The following is a 19735-nucleotide window of genomic DNA, read 5'->3' as shown; positions in this document are numbered from 1 at the left end:
GTGGTCCCATCACATCCCAGAGCCTAGCCTTGAGGCTGAGTTTCAGTTTTACCTTCTTCCTCTCTCCCTTGCTCCCCTTTCCCTTTATCCAAGCAGCTGGCCCATAGATCCTGCTATCTCCAGCCGGTATCTCAGACTGAAGCCCTGCCTGTGTCTGGGGAGGGGGGCACCTCCCCAGTCTTTCTGCCTTCAAGTCTTTTCCCTCCAGCGTTTCTTCCAGTCTGTGACCAGACTTATTCCCCTAAAGAACAGCTCTGGTACTGTCCTCCCCTCCTAAAAATATCTACTGCCCAGCCCCCTAACTCTAATCCCTTATCCGCCACTTGCACCCCTCCTGGCTCTGTGCTCTAGAATCTCCCGCTTCTGCCAAGTGCATGTCTCATGTGCCCCAATCCCACTCTTCTTCCAAGACCCTCGTAATCTTTCTCCTCCCTATTCCTCTAATCTCTTCATGTTCAGCTGTGTTCTGTGTTATTAATATATCATGTGTACATAATCTGTTTCCTGGACCATAAACTCACTCAGGGAACAGATTTGTCTCGTGTTTCTTTTTGCATTTATTTTACACATTCTAGCACCATTGCTGGTACAAACCAGACCCTCAAAAAATTTTTTTTAATTATCTGAAGGGGGCTTCCCTGGTGGCGCAGTGGTTGAGAGTCTGCCTGCCGATGCAGGGGACACGGGTTCGTGCCCCGGTCCGGGAAGATCCCAAGTGCTGCGGAGCGGCTGGGCCCGTGAGCCATGGCTGCTGAGCCTGTGCATCCGGAGCCTGTGCTCCGCAACGGGAGAGGCCACAACAGTGAGAGGCCCGCGTACCGCAAAAAAAGAAAAATTATCTGACGGAATCATTAGTGCCACCTCTTCAAGATTTCCAAACTCTCCTGCTGGAATCTGTCCCTCCTCTGGATGACTGTATCTCTACTTCTCTTGTGACCTTTGTTACTTTTTATTTTGTGTTACTGTGCTTTTAAAATAAATGTCTTGTTTTCTCTTTCGGACCATAATATCTTTAAGGACAGGATTTATATTGGATTATTTTTTGGATACCCAACAACATTAAGTATATAGGAGGCCCTCGGTAACTACTCTAAGTGAATGAATGATACAAGCTATATATTCTGCCACTTCACTTTAAAAAAATAAAAAGCAATTACATCAGAATGTGTCATATAAAACAGGAGTTTGTTGGAGCTAACAGGGATCTTAAAGACTGATTGCTCAGCACCTTCCGTCGTTCGCTCCAGCGCTGAGTGCCCCGTAGGTCTGATGCATGAAAAAGTGGAGGACTTGAGACTAATAGCTATCCTGACTGCTGGGTTTCTAAGCGTTTGTACTTTGACTCACCAAGATGGGGATATAGTAATATGGAGGCTTTCACAAGTTTATTTGACCAAGAACAAGGTGTTTTGTTTTATTTTTTCCCCCAAAAAAATCTCATTAGCAGTTTCTAAAACCTATGTCTCATGGAACGCAATTGGGAAAATACTAATTTGGTTCAACCCCCAAATCTCAAGAGGTGAACTGTCTTGTGTTAAAGTTATAAAATAAGTTGGAATGGGGATTTCCCTGGCAGTCCAGTAGTTAGGACTTGGCGCTTTCACTGCCGTGGCCCAAGTTCAATCCCTGGTCAGGGAACTAAGATCCTGCAAGCCACGCGATTCAGCCAAAAAAAAAAAAGTTGATGGCAAATCCAGTGTCTTTCCCACTGTTCCCCAGTCTTCCTGTTCTTTGTGTCTCTCTGTCAGCATCCTCCTGCATTTCAGTACCCACAGTGCCACCGCCACCATAGTTAGTATGGACGTGGCAGTGACACGTCATACATGCCAGATTATAAAGTCCGATCACAGCAATTGGCTGAGCGAGATTTTCTACCTTTTCCTTCTTTCAGACTGACTGGCCTGAAGGCTACCAACTGTCGAGTGCTATGAACTTCCGCTGGCCCCACTGTGTGCCCAATAACTTGAAGACCCTGATTCCAAATGCCAGCAGCGAAGCAGTTCATCTCCTGAGAGACATGCTGCAGTGGGATCCCAAGAAACGGCCAACAGCTAGTCAGGTTTCCTTCCATTTTCTTCAGATGCGTTTCTCTTGAAGTTCATGTCTAACTGTGAATAATTCCTGTAAATCTCATGGGAAGTATTTTATTAGGCATTATGTGTGAAAACTAGTATTGAATACCACTAATGGTGAACTATATAAGGTATAAGAACTTAAAATAGTTTGAAACTGTCTGTGTCTAAAGTAGTTAAGGTGTAAACAATATAGTTGCTTTGAAGATTGCCGTACAATTCACGTCATATATCACCGTATACGTGAAAATGAAAATAAACATATATCCACCTGTCTTTGGCAGATGTTTTCAAATATATTCTCTATGAGTTAAGATGATGTAGCAGTTTGTTTATAAGGCAGTACTGGTTGTTGAAAGGCAGTTTCAAAGTGAAAATATCTTGTAAGATCCAAATCACTCATTTTACAGATGACAGAGAGAAAGAGAGAGAGAGAGAGAGCTAGGATAATAAATGTAATTAGCATTTTATAGCACTTTATAGTTTGCACATGCTTTAGTATGTTTTTATGTGATTTTAACACTGTGAAGTCTCCATGAGATAGGTGTTACTGTTTTCATTCTATAAATGAGAAAACTGAATCTCAGGAAGTATAAGTGATTTGCAAAAAAAAAAGAAAAGAAAAGAAAGCTTAAGTGATTTGCCTTAATACCTCTACCAGTAACTAGTACAGATCGTGTACTATCAATGGCAGTTCTGTCACGTGGATGACACATCTTCTGTTTTCCCAATTCCATACCTCCTGTTTTCCCAATCCGCCCTCCCCCAAGGCCACTTTGACTTAGATTATAAAGTACACCCAAAAGAGACACGCAGTGCCATGGGCTTCAAACACCGCCAGGCCTCCTGCCAGCTTCTTTTTGTGGTAGTTGTACCTGGCCCCTTCTCAGCTTGTCTCATTGATAATCCCACTGCTCAGAGAATCAAAAAGGTGACCAGTTCTAATCAGAGTCAGTGATTTGGCTGAGCGACAGTGACAGGGGCACTTGAAGATAGGGCCGACATGACGTTAGAATTTGTGAGAGCTGAGAGCTGATGGCTGGGGGGATTAAGGCATGGGAGAAAAGCAGCTGTCCAGTGGCTCAAAGAAGAAACAGCCAAGACCCTGGGTGGCTCAAGAAGGTTGGAGAAACAAATGGTTTCAGGGCAGGAAGGAAGCTTTCTGATGAACCCAGTTTTTTACAATGTAAAGTTTTTTAGAGATGAAAAGAAAAAGATTCTGTAAGGAACCCAGGAACCAAGAGAGGAATGTGTACTTTTAAGCATAGTATCAGAAAAGCTAAAAATACCCCCAAGTCAGTTGAGACTTGCAAAAATACCTGGGACTACAGAGAAGCCTTTCCGAGTTAGATATCAGGGTCCAGGACCACTATGGGAGTATCCATGTTATTTGCCTCTGTATCTACACTTACTATCATTACAGGTGTTTATAGCTATGTCCCAGATTGATCGAGAAAGGTTATGTTGTATTCAATGACTTCCACTCAAAAAGACTAGGGAATATTTCAGAAAGAATTGCAAACCCAGCACTTTAAGATTTATCCCTCAGCGATCCAGAGAGCATGATTATCTTGATGGGCAAGGTTTAACTGTAGCATGCATTACACTCTTGGCGTTTCTGGTGTTAAAGCAGATGCACCTGCTTATTTTATTTTTTTTTTAGTTGAAGTATAGTTGATTTACAATATTGTGTTAATTTCAGGTGTACAGCAAAGTGATAGTTTTATATACATTTCTTTTCCATTACAGATTATTACAAGATATTGGAGATAGTTCCCTGTGCTATACAGTAAATCCTTGTTGTTTATCTGTACCTGCTTATTTTATATTTGATTTTTCAGAGTCTTCCTGGATCATTATACATGGCTCTCTCCATTTTATTTTTTTTCTTTCTATGGACTGAAGAATTGGGCTTAGAACGGTGAAATATTATGTTTAAGACACACAGCAAATAAGTTACAAAGCCAGGATACTGGCAGAAGTAGCAAAGGGCATAGCAGTGAACCTGGGTGCTTTACCCAAGTAATTTGAGTGTGGCAACCAGTCCGTACATTTTACACTATTTTAGATAAGGAAATTCACAAAGGGTGTTACAGATTCAGGTTGCTGTTTTATAATTGGTTTGGGCTAAGCAACTGTAGTAAACCGATTTCGTGACATCTAGCCAGCAACCCTGAATGGTGTCAACCTTCCTGGCCAGATTCTTCTCCTAAAACAGCCTTATGTGTCGTTCCAGGCGCTTCGATATCCTTACTTCCAGGTTGGGCACCCCCTGGGCAGCACCACACAGAGCCTTCAGGATTCAGGAAGACCACAGAAGGACGGTCTGGAAAAGGCAGCCCCACCGCCTCACATAAAGCCGGTCCCTCCTGCCCAGCCCCCAACCAAGCCACACACGCGCATTTCTTTGAGACAGCAGCAAGCCAGCCAGCCCCCTCAGCATCTCACATACCCCTACAAAGCCGAGGCTTCCAGGACGGATCACCTCCCAGAGGACAAGCCAAGCCCTTTGCTCTTGCCATCCCTCCACGCCAAGCATCCCCAGGCAGTAAGCAGGAAGATTCGCTCGAGAGCCCTGTGTCTGGCCTGTCCCTCCTCTGACCCTGCTTACTGAGTGAAATATTTTCTTTTACAGCAGATAAGGTCTAATTATCATAGATCTGTTTTGCAATATCATGGAATTGTGAAAAGAGCCTTGGCTTTGGAGTTAAAGGTCTAAGTTCAAGTTCTGGCTCTGCCTGTGAATTACAGTGCCGCGCCTGGGGGCCTGGCCGTGGGGTGGTGGCCGAAGGCTGGACGCGGCCCCAGACCACTAGGGTCTCGCATCTCGGCTCTGCTGTTTCATAGCTTTGTGACCCTGTGCAGGGTACCTGGCCTCTGTGCTCCTCGCTCCCTCATCTGTGAAACAGGGGTGGATAATGAGAGCGCTAGTCATTGTTATTATCGACCCCTGTGGACTCAGTGTCCTAATCTGGAAAAGGAGGATCCTAATGCCTGTCTTGCCCACCAGACAGGGCTGTTCATGGGGATCAAAGGCCCTGCTGCTTGTGAAGATGTTTTGAAAATCGTCAAGTGCCCCACTAATATTTGTAGATCATTATTCCTATCGGTGCCCTCAGTCGACGCTGGTAATGCCAGGCTGCTGATGGAACCCAGCTCTTTCTTTTCCTCTTGCTGTTCCAAAGGAAACAGTGAGTGTTAGTCAATAAGATAATAATCTGACATGGAAGTCTGGTTTCCATTAGCCTTATAGTGCTGTCTGAGAGTCTGATCTTCTAACACCTTTATGCAAAAATAATACTTTATCTGTCGACTAGCATTCACTCAGTGAGTGCCGGCTCCCGACTAGGGCAGCATGAGGTTACAGGGATGGTGTCTCCAGACTGTCCCCTTTACCCCCGCCCCCCTGCAGCAGCAGTGGGTGTTTGGCAATTTCTTACTGTAGCTAATTCTGCAGTTAACTAGGATCCAGGTCTACTGAGAAGGCAAAGAAGGCATTAATTGCATCGTTTTCTATAAAAGAGCAGGTGACTGACACTTTAGCTATATTCTCTTACATTCTGTTTAGGACAGTGTCAATCACACTAACTCTTTCAGAGATGAGCCCTGTTTCAGCATCCAGCCACTTTCCTCATACGTGAGAAGTACCTTAAATTTCTTTTTTTAAATCCTTATCTTACACAGCTTAGCGTCCCCATTGAATGAAAACTGATGTAATCTGTGCAGGATGAATGACACAGGTCCGGGACTGTGTTTTCCACCGTTGTCCTTTCCAATAAACAGTGTATTGCATATTGGGGAAGGAAACGCCCCAGAAGCCTCCTTTACATAACCGAGAAAGTTCAGAATGGGGATTACTCGTGGGTGAGCTCCGTTAATGCCAAGTATTGCTTTTTCCCCCCTCTCCTTGTATACACAGAGAATTCTCACTGGCCTGGAGCACAAAAATGGTGAGATCAAGCCAAAGAGTAGGAGAAGGTGGGGTCTCGTTTCCAGGTTAGCAAAGGATTCTGATGGCTGGGCTGACTTAGATGACTCGGACTTCAGCCCATCGTTCACCAGGATTGACCTGAAAAACAAGAAGAGACAGAGCGATGAGACTCTGTGCAGGCAAGTGTGGGCTCCTGTCTGTTCACGGACTGCACCTGGGGTCTGTGAGGTCATCTTTATATCCGATGAGCTGCCCAGCTCGTGCTGACCGAAACCATCTTCTCCCCACTCAGATTTGAGAGTGTTCTGGACCTGAAGCCCTCAGAGCCCGTGGGCACCGGAAATAGTGCCCCAACCCAGACATCCTATCCCCGGTGCGACACGCCCACCTTGAGGTCGGCGGCCAAGCAGCACTACCTGAAGCACTCCCGGTACCTGCCTGGTAATAAACATTCCTGCCTCTGCTCTGATCACTGATAAGAAATCGTGTCCCTGGAATCACGTGTTCACAAAGATCCTGTTTTGGATTGCAAGTGCTTGGGGCTTCTCTTCCGAACTGGTGGGACCACCATAGAAATACTAGCTGAAGCCCAGGCTTCACGTTCTTTCTTTCTTTTTTTTTTGGCCACATGGCATGCGGGATCTTAGTTCCCTGACCAGTGGAAGTGCAGAGTCCTAACCACTGGACCATCAGGGAATTCCCAGGCTTCACATTCTTATCTTCTGTAGTTGCCTAAGATAAGAAATTTGGTAGAGGAAACCGGGTCCAGTCCCCAGGGAAGGAGTAACCAGGAAGAACCAGGCAGCTTGCCCAAGGTCTCTCCAGAAACTACCAGCCCTGTGTGTTTTCTCAGGAAAGCAGATGGGAGCTTAGTCACCCCATGTGGCTGTACCACAGGGGTTAAGTGAAAACATTGTAGTTGGAGGGTACCCAGACCTCTCTTCGCATTCTCCGTATTCTAAGCGTACAGTGTTAGCCAACCGTTCATTCTCAAATTCATTCCATCAGTAAATCCGTATTGCACAGCGTCCCATGCTGGGCACTGAGAATCTGGTGGACACAATAGCCAGGAGGGGCCACTAGGCTGCCCACCTCTAGGGCCTCCATTCACATCACAGGCTATGCAGTGACTCTAGCCAGCAGCCTGTAGACAGTATCCTCACCCTCGTATTTTCTAGTGGTGGGAGACAGTCCCTAAATAAATGGACACACCATAGCCACAGATGGTGACAACTGGCGTTAAGGGTGATGAAATGGGGGCAGAGGCAGTACTTTAGACAGAGTAGTCGGGGAAGGCCTCTCTGAGCAAGCGACTCCGACCTGGGCCCCAGCGATTGGGAAAGAACTCCAGGTGCACAGAGACATGCTGAGCAGAGGGAATAGCCAGTACAGAGGCCTGCAGGCAGGAAAGGGCTTGGCTTGAGAGAGGCCAGCATATGGCCTGAGCCCCGTCAGAGAGGATGAGGTGTTAGACGCGTGAGGCATCTTTGGGTGTCTTATAAGAAATTTGGATTTTATTTCATGAGCCACTGGAAGCTCTTGAAGGGTCATAGCTGGTGGACTGACGTGCTTTTTTTGACATCTGTGTGCTGCATGGGTGAGGGGCCCACAAGCTGTCGCTGATGTCCAGGTGGGGACAGTGGTGCTCAGACCCAGGGTGGAGACCTAGGGCGGGGAATGGAGGCCCTGCTGATGCACTGGTTCCCCACTCTTGACTGGGAACAGGCCTCCTAAATACTGCCAGACCTCATCAGGCTTGGCACTGTGGCCTTAGGAGATTGGCCTGCCACTTCCCAGATGCCAGGGTATGGGGGGGGTGGGCAAAGACTCCAGCTGCAGTGAGCACAGGCAGAGAGAGTTATTTCTTTTGGGCTCTAGGGGATGAAGAAGGGTAAAGGATGAATTGAGTTTTTCTGTTCTGAAAGCTACCTGCAAGGCCTGATAGGAGTGGGAAGTGGGTGGTCTGGGGGGGGCAGTGGTTTGCTTGCAGTTGAGGTCAAGGCAGCCTTGGGCGTGAGGGAGTTGGTGAGGGTCATTGGTACAGACCAGAGTCACCTCCCATAGTCCATGTCAGGTTGAGAGGATGGAATCTCAGAATTCAGAAAGAGGAGAGCAGAGGGCTGCAGAGCTGGGCTTGGGGGTGTGGAGGGACAAGAGAAGAACTTGGGCAGCTGACAGAAAGGCAGTGGTCTCCGAAGGCAGATGAGTAGGAAGGCCAAGGGACCCAGAAGCCCAGGACTGCACCAGGTGGTCAAGACATCAGACGTGGACAGATCTGTTGGTAGAAGTTGAGGTCTGTCAGGCCACCCACCAGTGAGACAGCACACTCACCCCGAAGATGGCATCTTTCCTCTGCCACCTATCTGATGACATCATCATGGTCAGTTTTTGCTTTGATTGTTGAAACACGGGAAGTCTTTGACAAATTGGATTCTGCATTCGTTTCATCTCTGACATGTGATGCAAGATTAAATATAAATTTTGCATTTGAAAAACATTTCTTCCCTATTAGGAATAAATATAAGGAACGGCATACTCCCGAATCCAGGAAAGGACTTTATTCCATCTAATCCATGGTCTAGTTCTGGTTTGTCTGGAAAATCTTCAGGGATGGTATCAGTGATCAGCAAAATAAATTCAGGTGAGTAATGATGATTAACCCCTAAATGATAAGAAGCAGATTCTCTGGATGTGGCAGGGGGACAAGCCGTGGAACCACGAGGGCCTCTCTGGCGTGAAAACCCTGGGCCTCTTTTCCAGGCCCGTGCTGCCCTCTCTCACCTGGCAGGAGGCCTTGGGGACTCCGCCAGTTCCCTCCGGCTCCGCCGTCAAGAGTAGCAGGGGACGAGAGCAGTCTTCCCTGGTGCAAGGGAAAAACAGTCTTACGGGTCTGGATTCCGAGGCCCTGCTCTGTGGTGGGCGACCTCCAGGGCCACGCTTCACTGGGTCTGCCTTGCTCTGGCTTCTCCCTTCTGTCTGATGGCCCAGCCTTAGCCCGGGGCATCAGAACCCCTTCTGGTTGGAAGGTGGACGGTTTGGAAGCCCCTGCCTACTCTTTTTATAATAGACAGATGAATTTCAGAAGTCCTCCAGGAAGACACACCCCGTGCCCAGTAGACAGCTTCCCCTGCTGTGGGCTGCTTCGCCTTCCACGTGCCAAGTAAACATCTGGACTCCTCTTCTCTCTGCCTTTGTCCATTGCGTGTTCATGTTTTTTTTTTTTTGTGGTACACGGGCCTCTCACAGTTGTGGCCTCTCCCGTCGCGGAGCACAGGCTCCGGACGCACAGGCTCAGCGGCCATGGCTCACGGGCCCAGCCGCTCCGCAGCATGTGGGATCTTCCCGGACCGGGGCACGAACCCGTGTCCCCTGCATCGGCAGGCGGACTCTCAACCACTGCGCCACCAGGAAAGCCCCATGCTTTGTTTTTAGTATACAAGAAATACCTAGTATGGTTTTGCATGTTTTAAAATTTATATGCATATAATCCTGGATCTCCACTCATTTTAATAATTATATTACATATGCAGCAATTATACATCCATAGAATATATATCACATTATGTATAGTATTACATATACAATATATATAAGTGTATGATACCACGATTTATTATTCATACTAGAATATAATTTTTTTAATTCAAGTATAGCTGCTGTTCAATATTATATAAGCTACAGGTGTGCACTATAGTGATTCACAATCTTTAAAGGTTATGCTCCACTTATAGTTATTATAAAATATTAGCTATATTACCTGTGCTGTGCAATATATCCATAGTAGCTTATTTTATACCTAATAGCTTATACCTCTTAATCTCCTACCCGTATACTGCCCCTCCTCCCTTCCCTCTCCTCACTGGCAACCACTAGTTCTCTATATCTGTCTGCTTTTCTTTTGTTATATTCATTAATTTGTTAATATTTTTTTAAACATCTTTATTGGAGTATAATTGCTTTACAATGGTGTGTTAGTTTCTGCTTTATAACAAAGTGAATCAGCTATACGTATACATATATCCCCATATCCCCTCCCTCTTGCGTCTCCCTCCCACCCTCCCTATCCCACCCCTCTAGGTGTCACAGAGCACCGAGCTGATCTCCCTGTGCTATGCGGCTGCTTCCCACTAGCTATCTATTTTACATTTGGTAGTGTATATAAGTCCATGCCACTCTTTCACTTCATCCCAGCTTACCCTTCCCCCTCCACATGTCCTCAAGTCCATTCTCTACGTCTGCGTCTTTATTCCTGCCCTTCCCCTAGATTCTTCATAACCGTTTTTTTTTTAATTCCATATATATGTGTTAGCATATGGTATTTGTTTTTCTCTTTCTGACGTACTTCACTCTGTATGACAGACTCTAAGTCCATCCACCTCACTACAAATAACTCAATTTTGTTTCTTTGTTAATATGTTTTAGATTCCACATATAAGTTATATCGTACGGTATTTGTCTTTATCTGATTTATTTCACTTAGTATAATGACCTCCAAGTCCATCCATATTGCTGCAAATGGCAAAATTTTGTTCTTTCTTATGGCTGAGTAGTATTCCATTGTATATCTATACCACGTCTTCTTTATCCATTCGTCTGTTGATGGACACTTAGAACATAATTTATTCATTCCTTCTCTTCTTGACCAACATGGAAGTTGTTGACAGTTCTCACAGTTAGAGCACCGGAGTGAACATTGATGCCCCCTATAGGTGGTGTGCACGTGTGAGGTTTCTGAGTATGACGTAAATGTGTTAGCTTAAAGGCTGTGTTCATCTTGGACTTTGCCCAGCTGCTGTCCAGCAGGGTGTGGGAGTTGTGCTCTGCCCTTGATGCCTCTTGGTACTGTTGAGATTGTCAACGGGTACTCATCTGAGGGTGTGCAATGGCATCTTACTGTGGCTTCAACCCGCATGCCCCATTGACTGAGGGTTGATCATCTTCTTGTGTTTACTGACTCTACGTCTTTTTCCTTCTGTGATTTCCTTGTTCAAATTCTCTTCCCATTTTTCTTCTTATCTGTCTAGTCACCAAAATTGCAAAATGTGCTCCGGCTGACCAGCACAGCTCCTCACACATGAGCTCAGACCCTTGCTCCCGCTCTGCCTTGAGCAATTGCCAAGAATGCTCTGTGTTGTGAAGACAGAGAGCAGCTCTCCCCCTCATGAGCTCTTCCGAATGGATATAACTTCCATTTGTATAACATTCTTCATTATTCCGTGTGCACCTTGATTATAGATACACATTCACCCATCTGATACGTATTGATTACTTGCTATATGTAAGGCTGTCCATGAACCGCCTGGAACACTAAGATGAATAGCACCCAGTTCCTGCCCTTAAAACTGTCTCAAGACAGAAATGACATAAAAAGTGAACGTATTTAATATATTTTAATAAGGATTAATTTTCTGGTTCTGGACAAGAATACTTAGCATAGAATTACTTATAATAGCTAAATAATTAACATAACCTGTATGCTGATCAATAAGAGAATGGTTAAATGAGCTATGGTTTAACCATATTCTGGAATTTGTATATACTGACATGGAAGGGTAACTCTTGTATGTTATGGAGCAGAAAAAGAAAATTCCAGAACAGCTTAAACTTATTATTACAAACAGAAAATTCCAAATTTCCCCTTTTTTTTAAGCAAACCAACCTACCAGCCTCCTTGTGGGTACAGGCTACAGGGTCAGCACCGTCTTGCACACTCTCGCCCCATCCCCCAGCGTTTCCAGCAGCGTAGTGTGGTGGAATGCTCTGCTCGGAATTCACTGTTTTTATCCTAATTCTTTTCCCCTGAAAGTCAAAACCTGGTTCTCTATTGTCCTGCCCCACTGTCCTTTACCCCCATTGGTGTCCTGTGCATGTCTTGGCAGTAACAAGCTTTTCCTTTTGCAAATCAGTTGGTTCCACCTCAACAAGTTCTAGTGGACTGGCTGGAAACTATATCCCTTCCTTTCTGAAAAAAGAAATCGGTTCTACTGTGCAGAGGGTCCACGTGGCACCTATACCTGACCCTTCCCCTGGTAAGTTCTATTTCAGATTATTATTATTCATGAATTGATTCAACAAACAGTTATCAAACAGCTGCTTTGTGCTGGACCTTGTAGGCCTAGGGTCCACGAGTGAAGGAGACACAAAACTCCTGTCCTCCTGGAACTTGTACTCTACAGACAATAAGTAGACCAAATAAGATGCTCCTAAAGTGCTAAGGGGAAACTAAAGCAGGGAGTAGGGAGTGTGGGGTGCAAATGCATTTTACACAGGGCAGCCAAAGAAGACCTCACTGCAAAGGAACCATCGGGTAAAGATCTACAGGAGGTGAGCAAGAAAGCCCTATAATGCAGGCTCTTAGTGCCTGGGCCTCCAGGTAGGATGGGCCTGGTAGATGCAAGGAACAGCAGGGAGGCGGAGTGCAGGAATGGTGTGAACAAGAGGAGGATAGCAGGAGGAGGAGGTCAGAGAGGTGATGGGGGGCGCCCCCCACAGGTCACTGTAAGCACGTCGTCATGACTCTGAGCCACATGGAAGCCCCCGGAGGGTTCTGAGCTGGGCAGTGAGGGGATCTGACTTCTATCTCCAGGCTCACTCAAGCCCTGTTGTCACTAGACTGAAAGGGCGAGCAGGGTGGAAGTAGGGAAACCAACCAGGAGGCTGTCACGATTATCCAGGTGAGGAATGAGGCTGGCCTGGGCCGGTGGTGATGGTTGACCTGGGCCAGGTTTTGGGTAGGTTTGGAAGGTAGAGCCAATAGGATTTGCTGAAAATTACAAGTGGGATCTGAGAAAAAGAGAAGGGTCAGGGATGACACCAGTAATTCTGGCCTGACCACTATAGAATGGGGTTGTCCTTAACTGGGAGGGAGGACCCTGAAGAGGCGGCTGCTCTTCAGCTCTCCTTTGCTAATATTTTTGTCACCAGGATGCTCTTTGCCGCACTTTGTTTGCATGGGTCCCGTATCAGTCAGACCCACCTTTTTCTTTCATTGCAGGTTATTCTTCCCTGAAGGCTGTGAGACCTCATCCTGGGCGACCTTTTTTCCACACCCAACCTAGAAGCACTCCCGGGTCGCTGCCCCGGCCTCCGGCTGCCCAGCCCGTGCACGGCCGGACGGACTGGGCTGCTAAGTATGCATCTCGGCGATGACTGTCACGAAGCCCTTTGTAGGGGACAGCAGGACACTCTCCCTCAGCCAGCTGGTGTTCTACCTGCAAGAGACTTTCAGATGGTGGAAAAGCAAACACTTTATAGTTATTCTTCTGAACTGAGACATTTCAATATTCATTTTTAAAGTTTTTTTTTTAATATTGATTTGAATGCAGTACCTTTTTTGTACAAAGTTATTTTATTCTAAAACTGGGTCCCATTATTTTCTTAAACAGCAGCATTTTGTATATATGGATTATGTTTTAGCATTTTATACAGTCAACTTTGTAAGGAAGTTTTTAAAGATTAATTGATTTTCCTTTGGGGTTCCAGATAATATTTTATACAGATTTTTAAAAATAGAATAATAATGATGCAGTATTGCAACAGGGGTGCAATTTAAGGCTACACGATGAAGGGTTTTTCCCTCAGTGTGTGCAGATATTTGTGAAGTGGTTAAATTTTAAATGTGGCATATTCGGTACTTTAGGCTTTTTTGGACTGACCTCAGCACCAGAAAACTGACCATCTGCCGTTCTCAATACCATGTTATTGGTTTGACTTTTTGATACCGCTGTGCTGTTCTAAAAGTACTATTACATAATTCACTTTGTTTTCTTTTTACTCCCCAGATGAAAGAACTCTAAGTAAATATTTTTAGAAATGTTTATAACACCCTTTTTGGTGGTTGGAGATATCCAGCTGAAACCAAGCTATGCCATGATACTCTATTTTCTTCCATTTTTGAAATCAACTTGTATAAGTACCCACAAAAAGGAAGCTTTTCAAGCCAAAATGTTCTCCACATAAAGGTTAACACGGTCACTTAAACTATATCCCTGCCAAGATACATGATCCAAAAGCTAAGTTTCAAAGCAGCAGAAGATTTTTTATTATCCTAACCCTCAGAATGTTGCATTTAGCTCGGTTTTCATGGCAATCTGGGGAGCAGGAAAGATAGATGGCAGAGGTCCCACTGGTCTGGGAAGTCACAGCTACCATGATGTCAGTGTCTGTCACGTGCCACATTCAAAGAACTCTTAACCCTTGTGTAGTTTCTTTCAACAGTGAGAACTCTATATGGTGGGCAGAGGCTGTTCCATTGAGAGGAATGTTTACAGCAATTTTGAAAATGACAAAGCTAGTTTGGAGACAGAAAAAGACAGAACGTCCACTCTGATCCACCTCTGTGGGCACACTCGCCTCCACTCATGGTCGCCTGAAAGGCAAGAGAGAAGGTCACCGTCTGTAAACGCGACATAGTCTCCGGAGTATATTGACTCTCCTTCTCGCAGGGCTCAAGTCACTCTCATTTGCTTCCAGGATATAGCAAGTTGAGCCAATGAAATTGTCATCTTTGTCGGTTAAAATGAATATCGGCACCTTGATATGGTTCAACCTAGTAAGTTGGTAAATTTTTGCTTTGACGTATTCATAATATGTTGCAGCTTGAACAAATCAGGCTGGTTCCCAAGGGGCCCTCACCTAAAATCAGGGAGTAATTTGTGCTTTGGAGAGTCTGGCTCAAAAATATACCTGACCAAGCACCATGATCGCTGGGGGCGTGAGAAAAGCACACGATGGAAGTGGATTTGAGAGGTAATATTTTCCTGTTAACAAACTGGCAGCAAAGCTTCAGGAAATAAAGATGTATATGTAAGCACAACTTGAAGCTGAATTCATTTCTGTATTATATTCTCATTATCTCAAGCAGCAGAAAATGTGTTTTCAGAGATGAGTCCTTTACTATGAGGTTAATATTTATTTCCCCTTTCTGTATTATGTATAAAAAGTAAATTAATCTGAAAGCTTACCCAGCTTGCTGGAAAGCTGGTTTTAAATTGTAAATACCCCCTAGAGAACCAGATGGATTGTGAATACCATATTCTTGGCCCTCTAGCTTATGTTAAGGTCATTACATTTTTTTTAATTGAAAAACCCAGTTACCTGGTTATTACACATTATAAAATTGTTTTTCTATTACGTTTGTAGGGCCCAAATTCGGAAAATATTTCACTTTTCTTCTTCTTCCGCTTTCATTTGTTTATCAGCAAACAACTTCCCTTGGGAAGCAAAACATGTTTATTCATTTGCAAGTCAAGTAGCTGACGCTGCATTGAGCAAACTAGAAGGCTGAAAAAACAATGTCAATTCTAAAGAACTAGCAAAATCCTATAAAGTTCTCTTTTCCCCCCCGCCCTGAAACGGGTAAAGGATAAATTGAGCATACAAGCTGTTTACTATAGAAGCAAATAGTCACCATTATTTTGTTAAGTGAAAATGAAATGCTACCTGTTGCCTATATTTTTAGTGACTATAGACTTACAAAATCTACTGCAAGACACCAAGAAGAGTGATGAGTTTAACTGTACCTATCCACGTCTGTACCTCATTTCCAGGCAGAAAGCTTTCTGGGACGTCAGGAAATGGTACAGTGCCCAAAGTTTCAGTGACAGTGGTATGCCAAAGGGTATGTGTGTGAACTGCAGGGAAAGTTGCATGGGCATAAAAGCTACTCTTGGTGTGATTGTTAATTTGACAATAAGCTGCCATTGATTACTAAGCCCTCACCCAGCTCATGTATGATTTAAATAGGAAGAAAACTGATTTTTAAGCAATTTTTTAGACACATCTCTTGCCTAAAGGACTATATACGTCTAATAAACTGACGCTATGTCATCATCTGGAGTCATCAAAAGTTGAATACAGTCAAGGCAACCCACGTAACGCAAGAATCGTTTTGTTTTTAAGTACGAATTACCAGTACTGTTGGAGTTCACAGGCACCATGTCTTTTCACGAGGTGGCATCAAGCCATTGTTCTGGGCCATTTAGGAGAGAAAAAGAATGCAGGCTGTATGTTTCAGCTCAATGTATGATCCAAAGCAATGTGTTTATAAGAAAATGTTTGACATACTAATTATTTTATATCATTTAAAGCATACTGTAGCAACTTGTTTGTTTAATATATGTGGTTAATTTTTAGAATTATTTTTTACAATTTCCAACCAAAGTACTGTATTTTATATAATTTATTGTGAGGACCTTCTCATGGAAACCCATAGAAGACAAACTGGGGGCAAATATCACGTTAATCTGTATTATCAGTTTCTTATAGTCACTGTGCTAATGTGAATTTAAAATGACCTGAACGGTCTTCTAATGTGGATATTTCAATGCTGACAGCAATTTAGTCTCCTGGTTTGATTACAAGGGAGTAACTAAGAATATATTTAATTATAAAGCAAATATTCATATGATGGGAAGGTAGGAAGACAGAAAACCACTTACTCAAACCCCTTCTGAAATAAAATGTTCCTTTTTTGAATAGTTTGTCCTAAGGTGTTTAAAAACGTTAACTTTACTTAAGGAAAATTCTGCTCCAAATAAAGTTACAGTTTAAGAAAAATTGATTTGAGTGTTCTGTTTTTGTTTGTATGTTCTCCCATCAAACAGTAACATTACTATTTCCTAATTTGGAATTTTGATATTCTGTAACTTCTCCTTAACGCTTAATATAGTGTTACTGCTGTGAAATTGAAAGCATACACTTAGACTAGCAGTAGGAAGCATTATCTTGCAATGTGGAGGCTTTTTAAATCTAGCTTTTAGCAAGTTAGGTGAGTAGGAATATTTGGAAAAAAAAAAAAAGCAGGTCAACACAATTTCTTGTTGCTGATTTCATCATGATTAATACCTACCTTGCGTTTTTCTAGCTTTCATAGTACACTCACATGTACAATATAAACCTTCAAAAGAAACTCATAACTTCATGAATTCCATACAGAATTCCACAGGAAATTCTTCTCCCAAACATTCTTTGAAACCTTAAAAGAATTTTGAGGGAACATGATTTACCAATTAACCTTGTATTGGTGAATCCGTAGGTGATGTGCCCTTCGCCATCAGAACATCCACGGACCTGGATGGGGGAAGGGTCAAAGACTGAGATGAGTTCCCAGGGCCTCTGAATATATTGATATATATCAGGTAGGTAGAAAGACACCATGAGTAAGACTGTCCCAGGCTGAGAGCAACTCCAAGGGTCTCCAAGAATAGAATGATTTCAGGGGCTTCCAAGGAGCAGAATGACCTAAGCATACCTGTTGTAGAATAGCAGAATTAAAATAACAGGAGTTTTTAATTTCTCCACAAGCTTGTTTAATGAGAGTCTTATGACACTGCCTTAGTTTCTCTTTCGGGTAAACAAGATTACTAGGATGATATGACCCCTAATTTATTAGGTTGGACGTATGAAGTGTCCATTTTTGTAAGTTAGAAAAAATTAGTAAAATACCAACAATTTGATATGGTTCAACCAATTAGAAATAAGAAAATGGAGATAAAGGTTTGGCTGATCAACAACGTTTATAATAATGCTTGTCCTACCTAGTTCAATGAAAGCGAATCTTTGTAGAAAGGTGGGTTGAAAAAATTGATAAAGTATGACCACCTTCAGCAGGTTTGGAAAATATGGCTTCTGCCTGTCTCACCTTCCAAGATGGCCCACACTGTCTGTGGAGTGTGTATTTCTCTGAGTAAACCTCCTTTCACTTAAAAAAAAAAAAGAAATATATATGGCTTCCTACCTATGTCAACTTGAGTAATCTCTGTGTTAGGTCAGAGTTAGAAAAATGAAATTGAACACATATTGCTTTTCGTATTTGAAAGTGACTTTCCTGACTCTTGGTGTGCCCAGCTGTTCTTGTTTTTTCTTCTTACTTTACATATTTTCTCTGGATAAACTCACCCTTTTGCTGGCAAGTTAATCCATCTCAGTCCTCTCTTCTGAGTTGTCACTGGCCTCTTTTTTTATTTTATTTTTATTTTTTTATGGAAATATAGTTGATTCACAATGTGTTAATTTCTGCTATACAGCAAAGTTCTTCAGTTATACATATATATAATTCTTTCTTTAGTATTCTTTTCCATTATGGTTTATCACAGGACATTGAATATAGTTCTCTGTGCTACACAGTAGGACCTTGTTGTTATCCATTCTGAATATAACAGCTTACATCTGCTCACCCCAACCTCCCACCGGCCTCTTCAACTGTCTAGTGGACATTTCCAGTTGTACGGCTCGCAGGAATGAAAGACAAACCTACTCATGATTATTTCCCCCAAACCTTTATGGAGCTAGAACCAAGGTATCGTCCATTCATTCATTCATTCATTCATTCTTTCAACAAGTGTTCTCTGAACGCCTTCTCTGTGCTAAGCATTATTCTAAGAGCAGGATATACAAAAGTATATTGTAAAAAATATGAAAATCCCTAACCTCTTGGAATATACATTCTATCAAAATTTCAGACAGATAACAAAATAAATTAAAAATATAGTATGTTAGATGACAATAAATGTTATGAAAAATAAACAAGGAAGGTGGAAAAGGAAGTGTGTGTGTGTGTGTGTGTGTGTGTGTGTGTGTGTTGGGGGGGCATCATTCTCGACCTTTTCTCTTTCTCCTTTCCACCTCATTAATATTTCACCTTTTCTTACCCATCTTCTTCAAATTTTTGATGCTACTATAATTCACACGGACATTTAACAGGTCTCTCTTTCCCCACCCCACACAGTCCCAATTCATCCTCCACGTTTCTGCCAGAGAAATCTATGGAAAATAAAATCTGATCTTGTTATTTGCTGTAATTGATCAGCAGCACAGGCTTCTCAAGCCAGGTACTCTCAAAAACCCCTCCTGGGTGAAAACAATAATCAACAACATCTATAGCCTGAGAAATAGCAGAAGCTGCCTCTAGAAGCAAGAGAGAGTTCTGAAGGCCTTTTGGAGGCATATATTTTTAACTTTAAAATTCATGTGAATTTTTCTATACTAACCTTGACGGTTTTAAAATATTTTAAAGTTCTAACTTATCTACCAGCCAAATTACTTTTTTAGCCCCATTGATACCTCTACCCCAAGGCCCCTACTTCCTTCCATCCAAGAAGGTGCTATGTTTAACCTGTGGCTTAAAGCAGTTTTGTCGAAAGTGTGCAAAATGAAGGAGAAGCTCAAGACGATTCACTGGGTCAAGGAAGAAAGAAGGAGGGAGAGGAGAAAAAAATATATGTATATATAAATATATAAAATATATATTATATAGAAAATATATGTGTATATAATATATAAATGAATATATATTTTATATATAAATTATATAATCACACACTTAATAATGAGTTGTTACATAGCTATATATGGAACTTTGCTTACTTTTCAAAAATGAGTTGTGTTACATAGCTATATATAAAACTTCGCTTACTTTTCAAAAATACCTCTTCTGTATGAATTACTTGATCCTTTTTTAAAAACATTGTCTGTCACATTGTCAAAAGAAAGGCAGACTGCCACGTGCAGCGCCTCATTTGGATGTGTCTGGAGTCTTGGAAGCTTGACTACCCTACGTTCTCCTACAAATGGACCTTGAGAGCTTGTTTGGAGGTTCTAGCAGGGGAGCGCAGCTACTCGTATACCCTTGACCGAAGAACGGTCCTCCTCTATCGGGGAAGGTCGTCCTCTTCGACCGAGCGCGCAGCTTCGGGAGGGACGCACATGGAGCGGTGAGGGAGGAAGGGGACAC

General features: G+C 43.1%; 1 protein-coding gene across 2 annotated transcripts in view; it reads left to right on the top strand.

The window, feature by feature from the left end:
* The window catches only part of CILK1 (ciliogenesis associated kinase 1), a 34549-nt gene extending 18008 nt beyond the window's left edge, over positions 1 to 16541 (top strand). The window contains exons 7-13 of one of the 2 annotated variants that reach the window (XM_030870465.2): positions 1892 to 2059; positions 4309 to 4620; positions 5992 to 6182; positions 6296 to 6444; positions 8516 to 8644; positions 11910 to 12032; positions 12998 to 16541. In XM_030870465.2, the coding sequence (XP_030726325.2) occupies positions 1892 to 2059; positions 4309 to 4620; positions 5992 to 6182; positions 6296 to 6444; positions 8516 to 8644; positions 11910 to 12032; positions 12998 to 13152 (1227 nt within the window). In that variant the 3' untranslated portion in view covers positions 13153 to 16541. Of the gene's footprint in view, positions 1 to 1891; positions 2060 to 4308; positions 4645 to 5991; positions 6183 to 6295; positions 6445 to 8515; positions 8645 to 11909; positions 12033 to 12997 lie in introns of both variants that reach the window. The other variant, XM_060307822.2, reaches the window with a different exon arrangement.
* The last annotated feature ends 3194 nt before the right edge of the window (positions 16542 to 19735 follow it).

This window comes from Globicephala melas, chromosome 11, assembly GCF_963455315.2.
Source record: "Globicephala melas chromosome 11, mGloMel1.2, whole genome shotgun sequence".
Lineage (NCBI taxonomy): Eukaryota > Metazoa > Chordata > Mammalia > Artiodactyla > Delphinidae > Globicephala > Globicephala melas.
The sequence above is the reverse complement of the archived record's forward strand: the minus strand, read 5'-3'. Positions and strand labels throughout refer to the sequence as shown.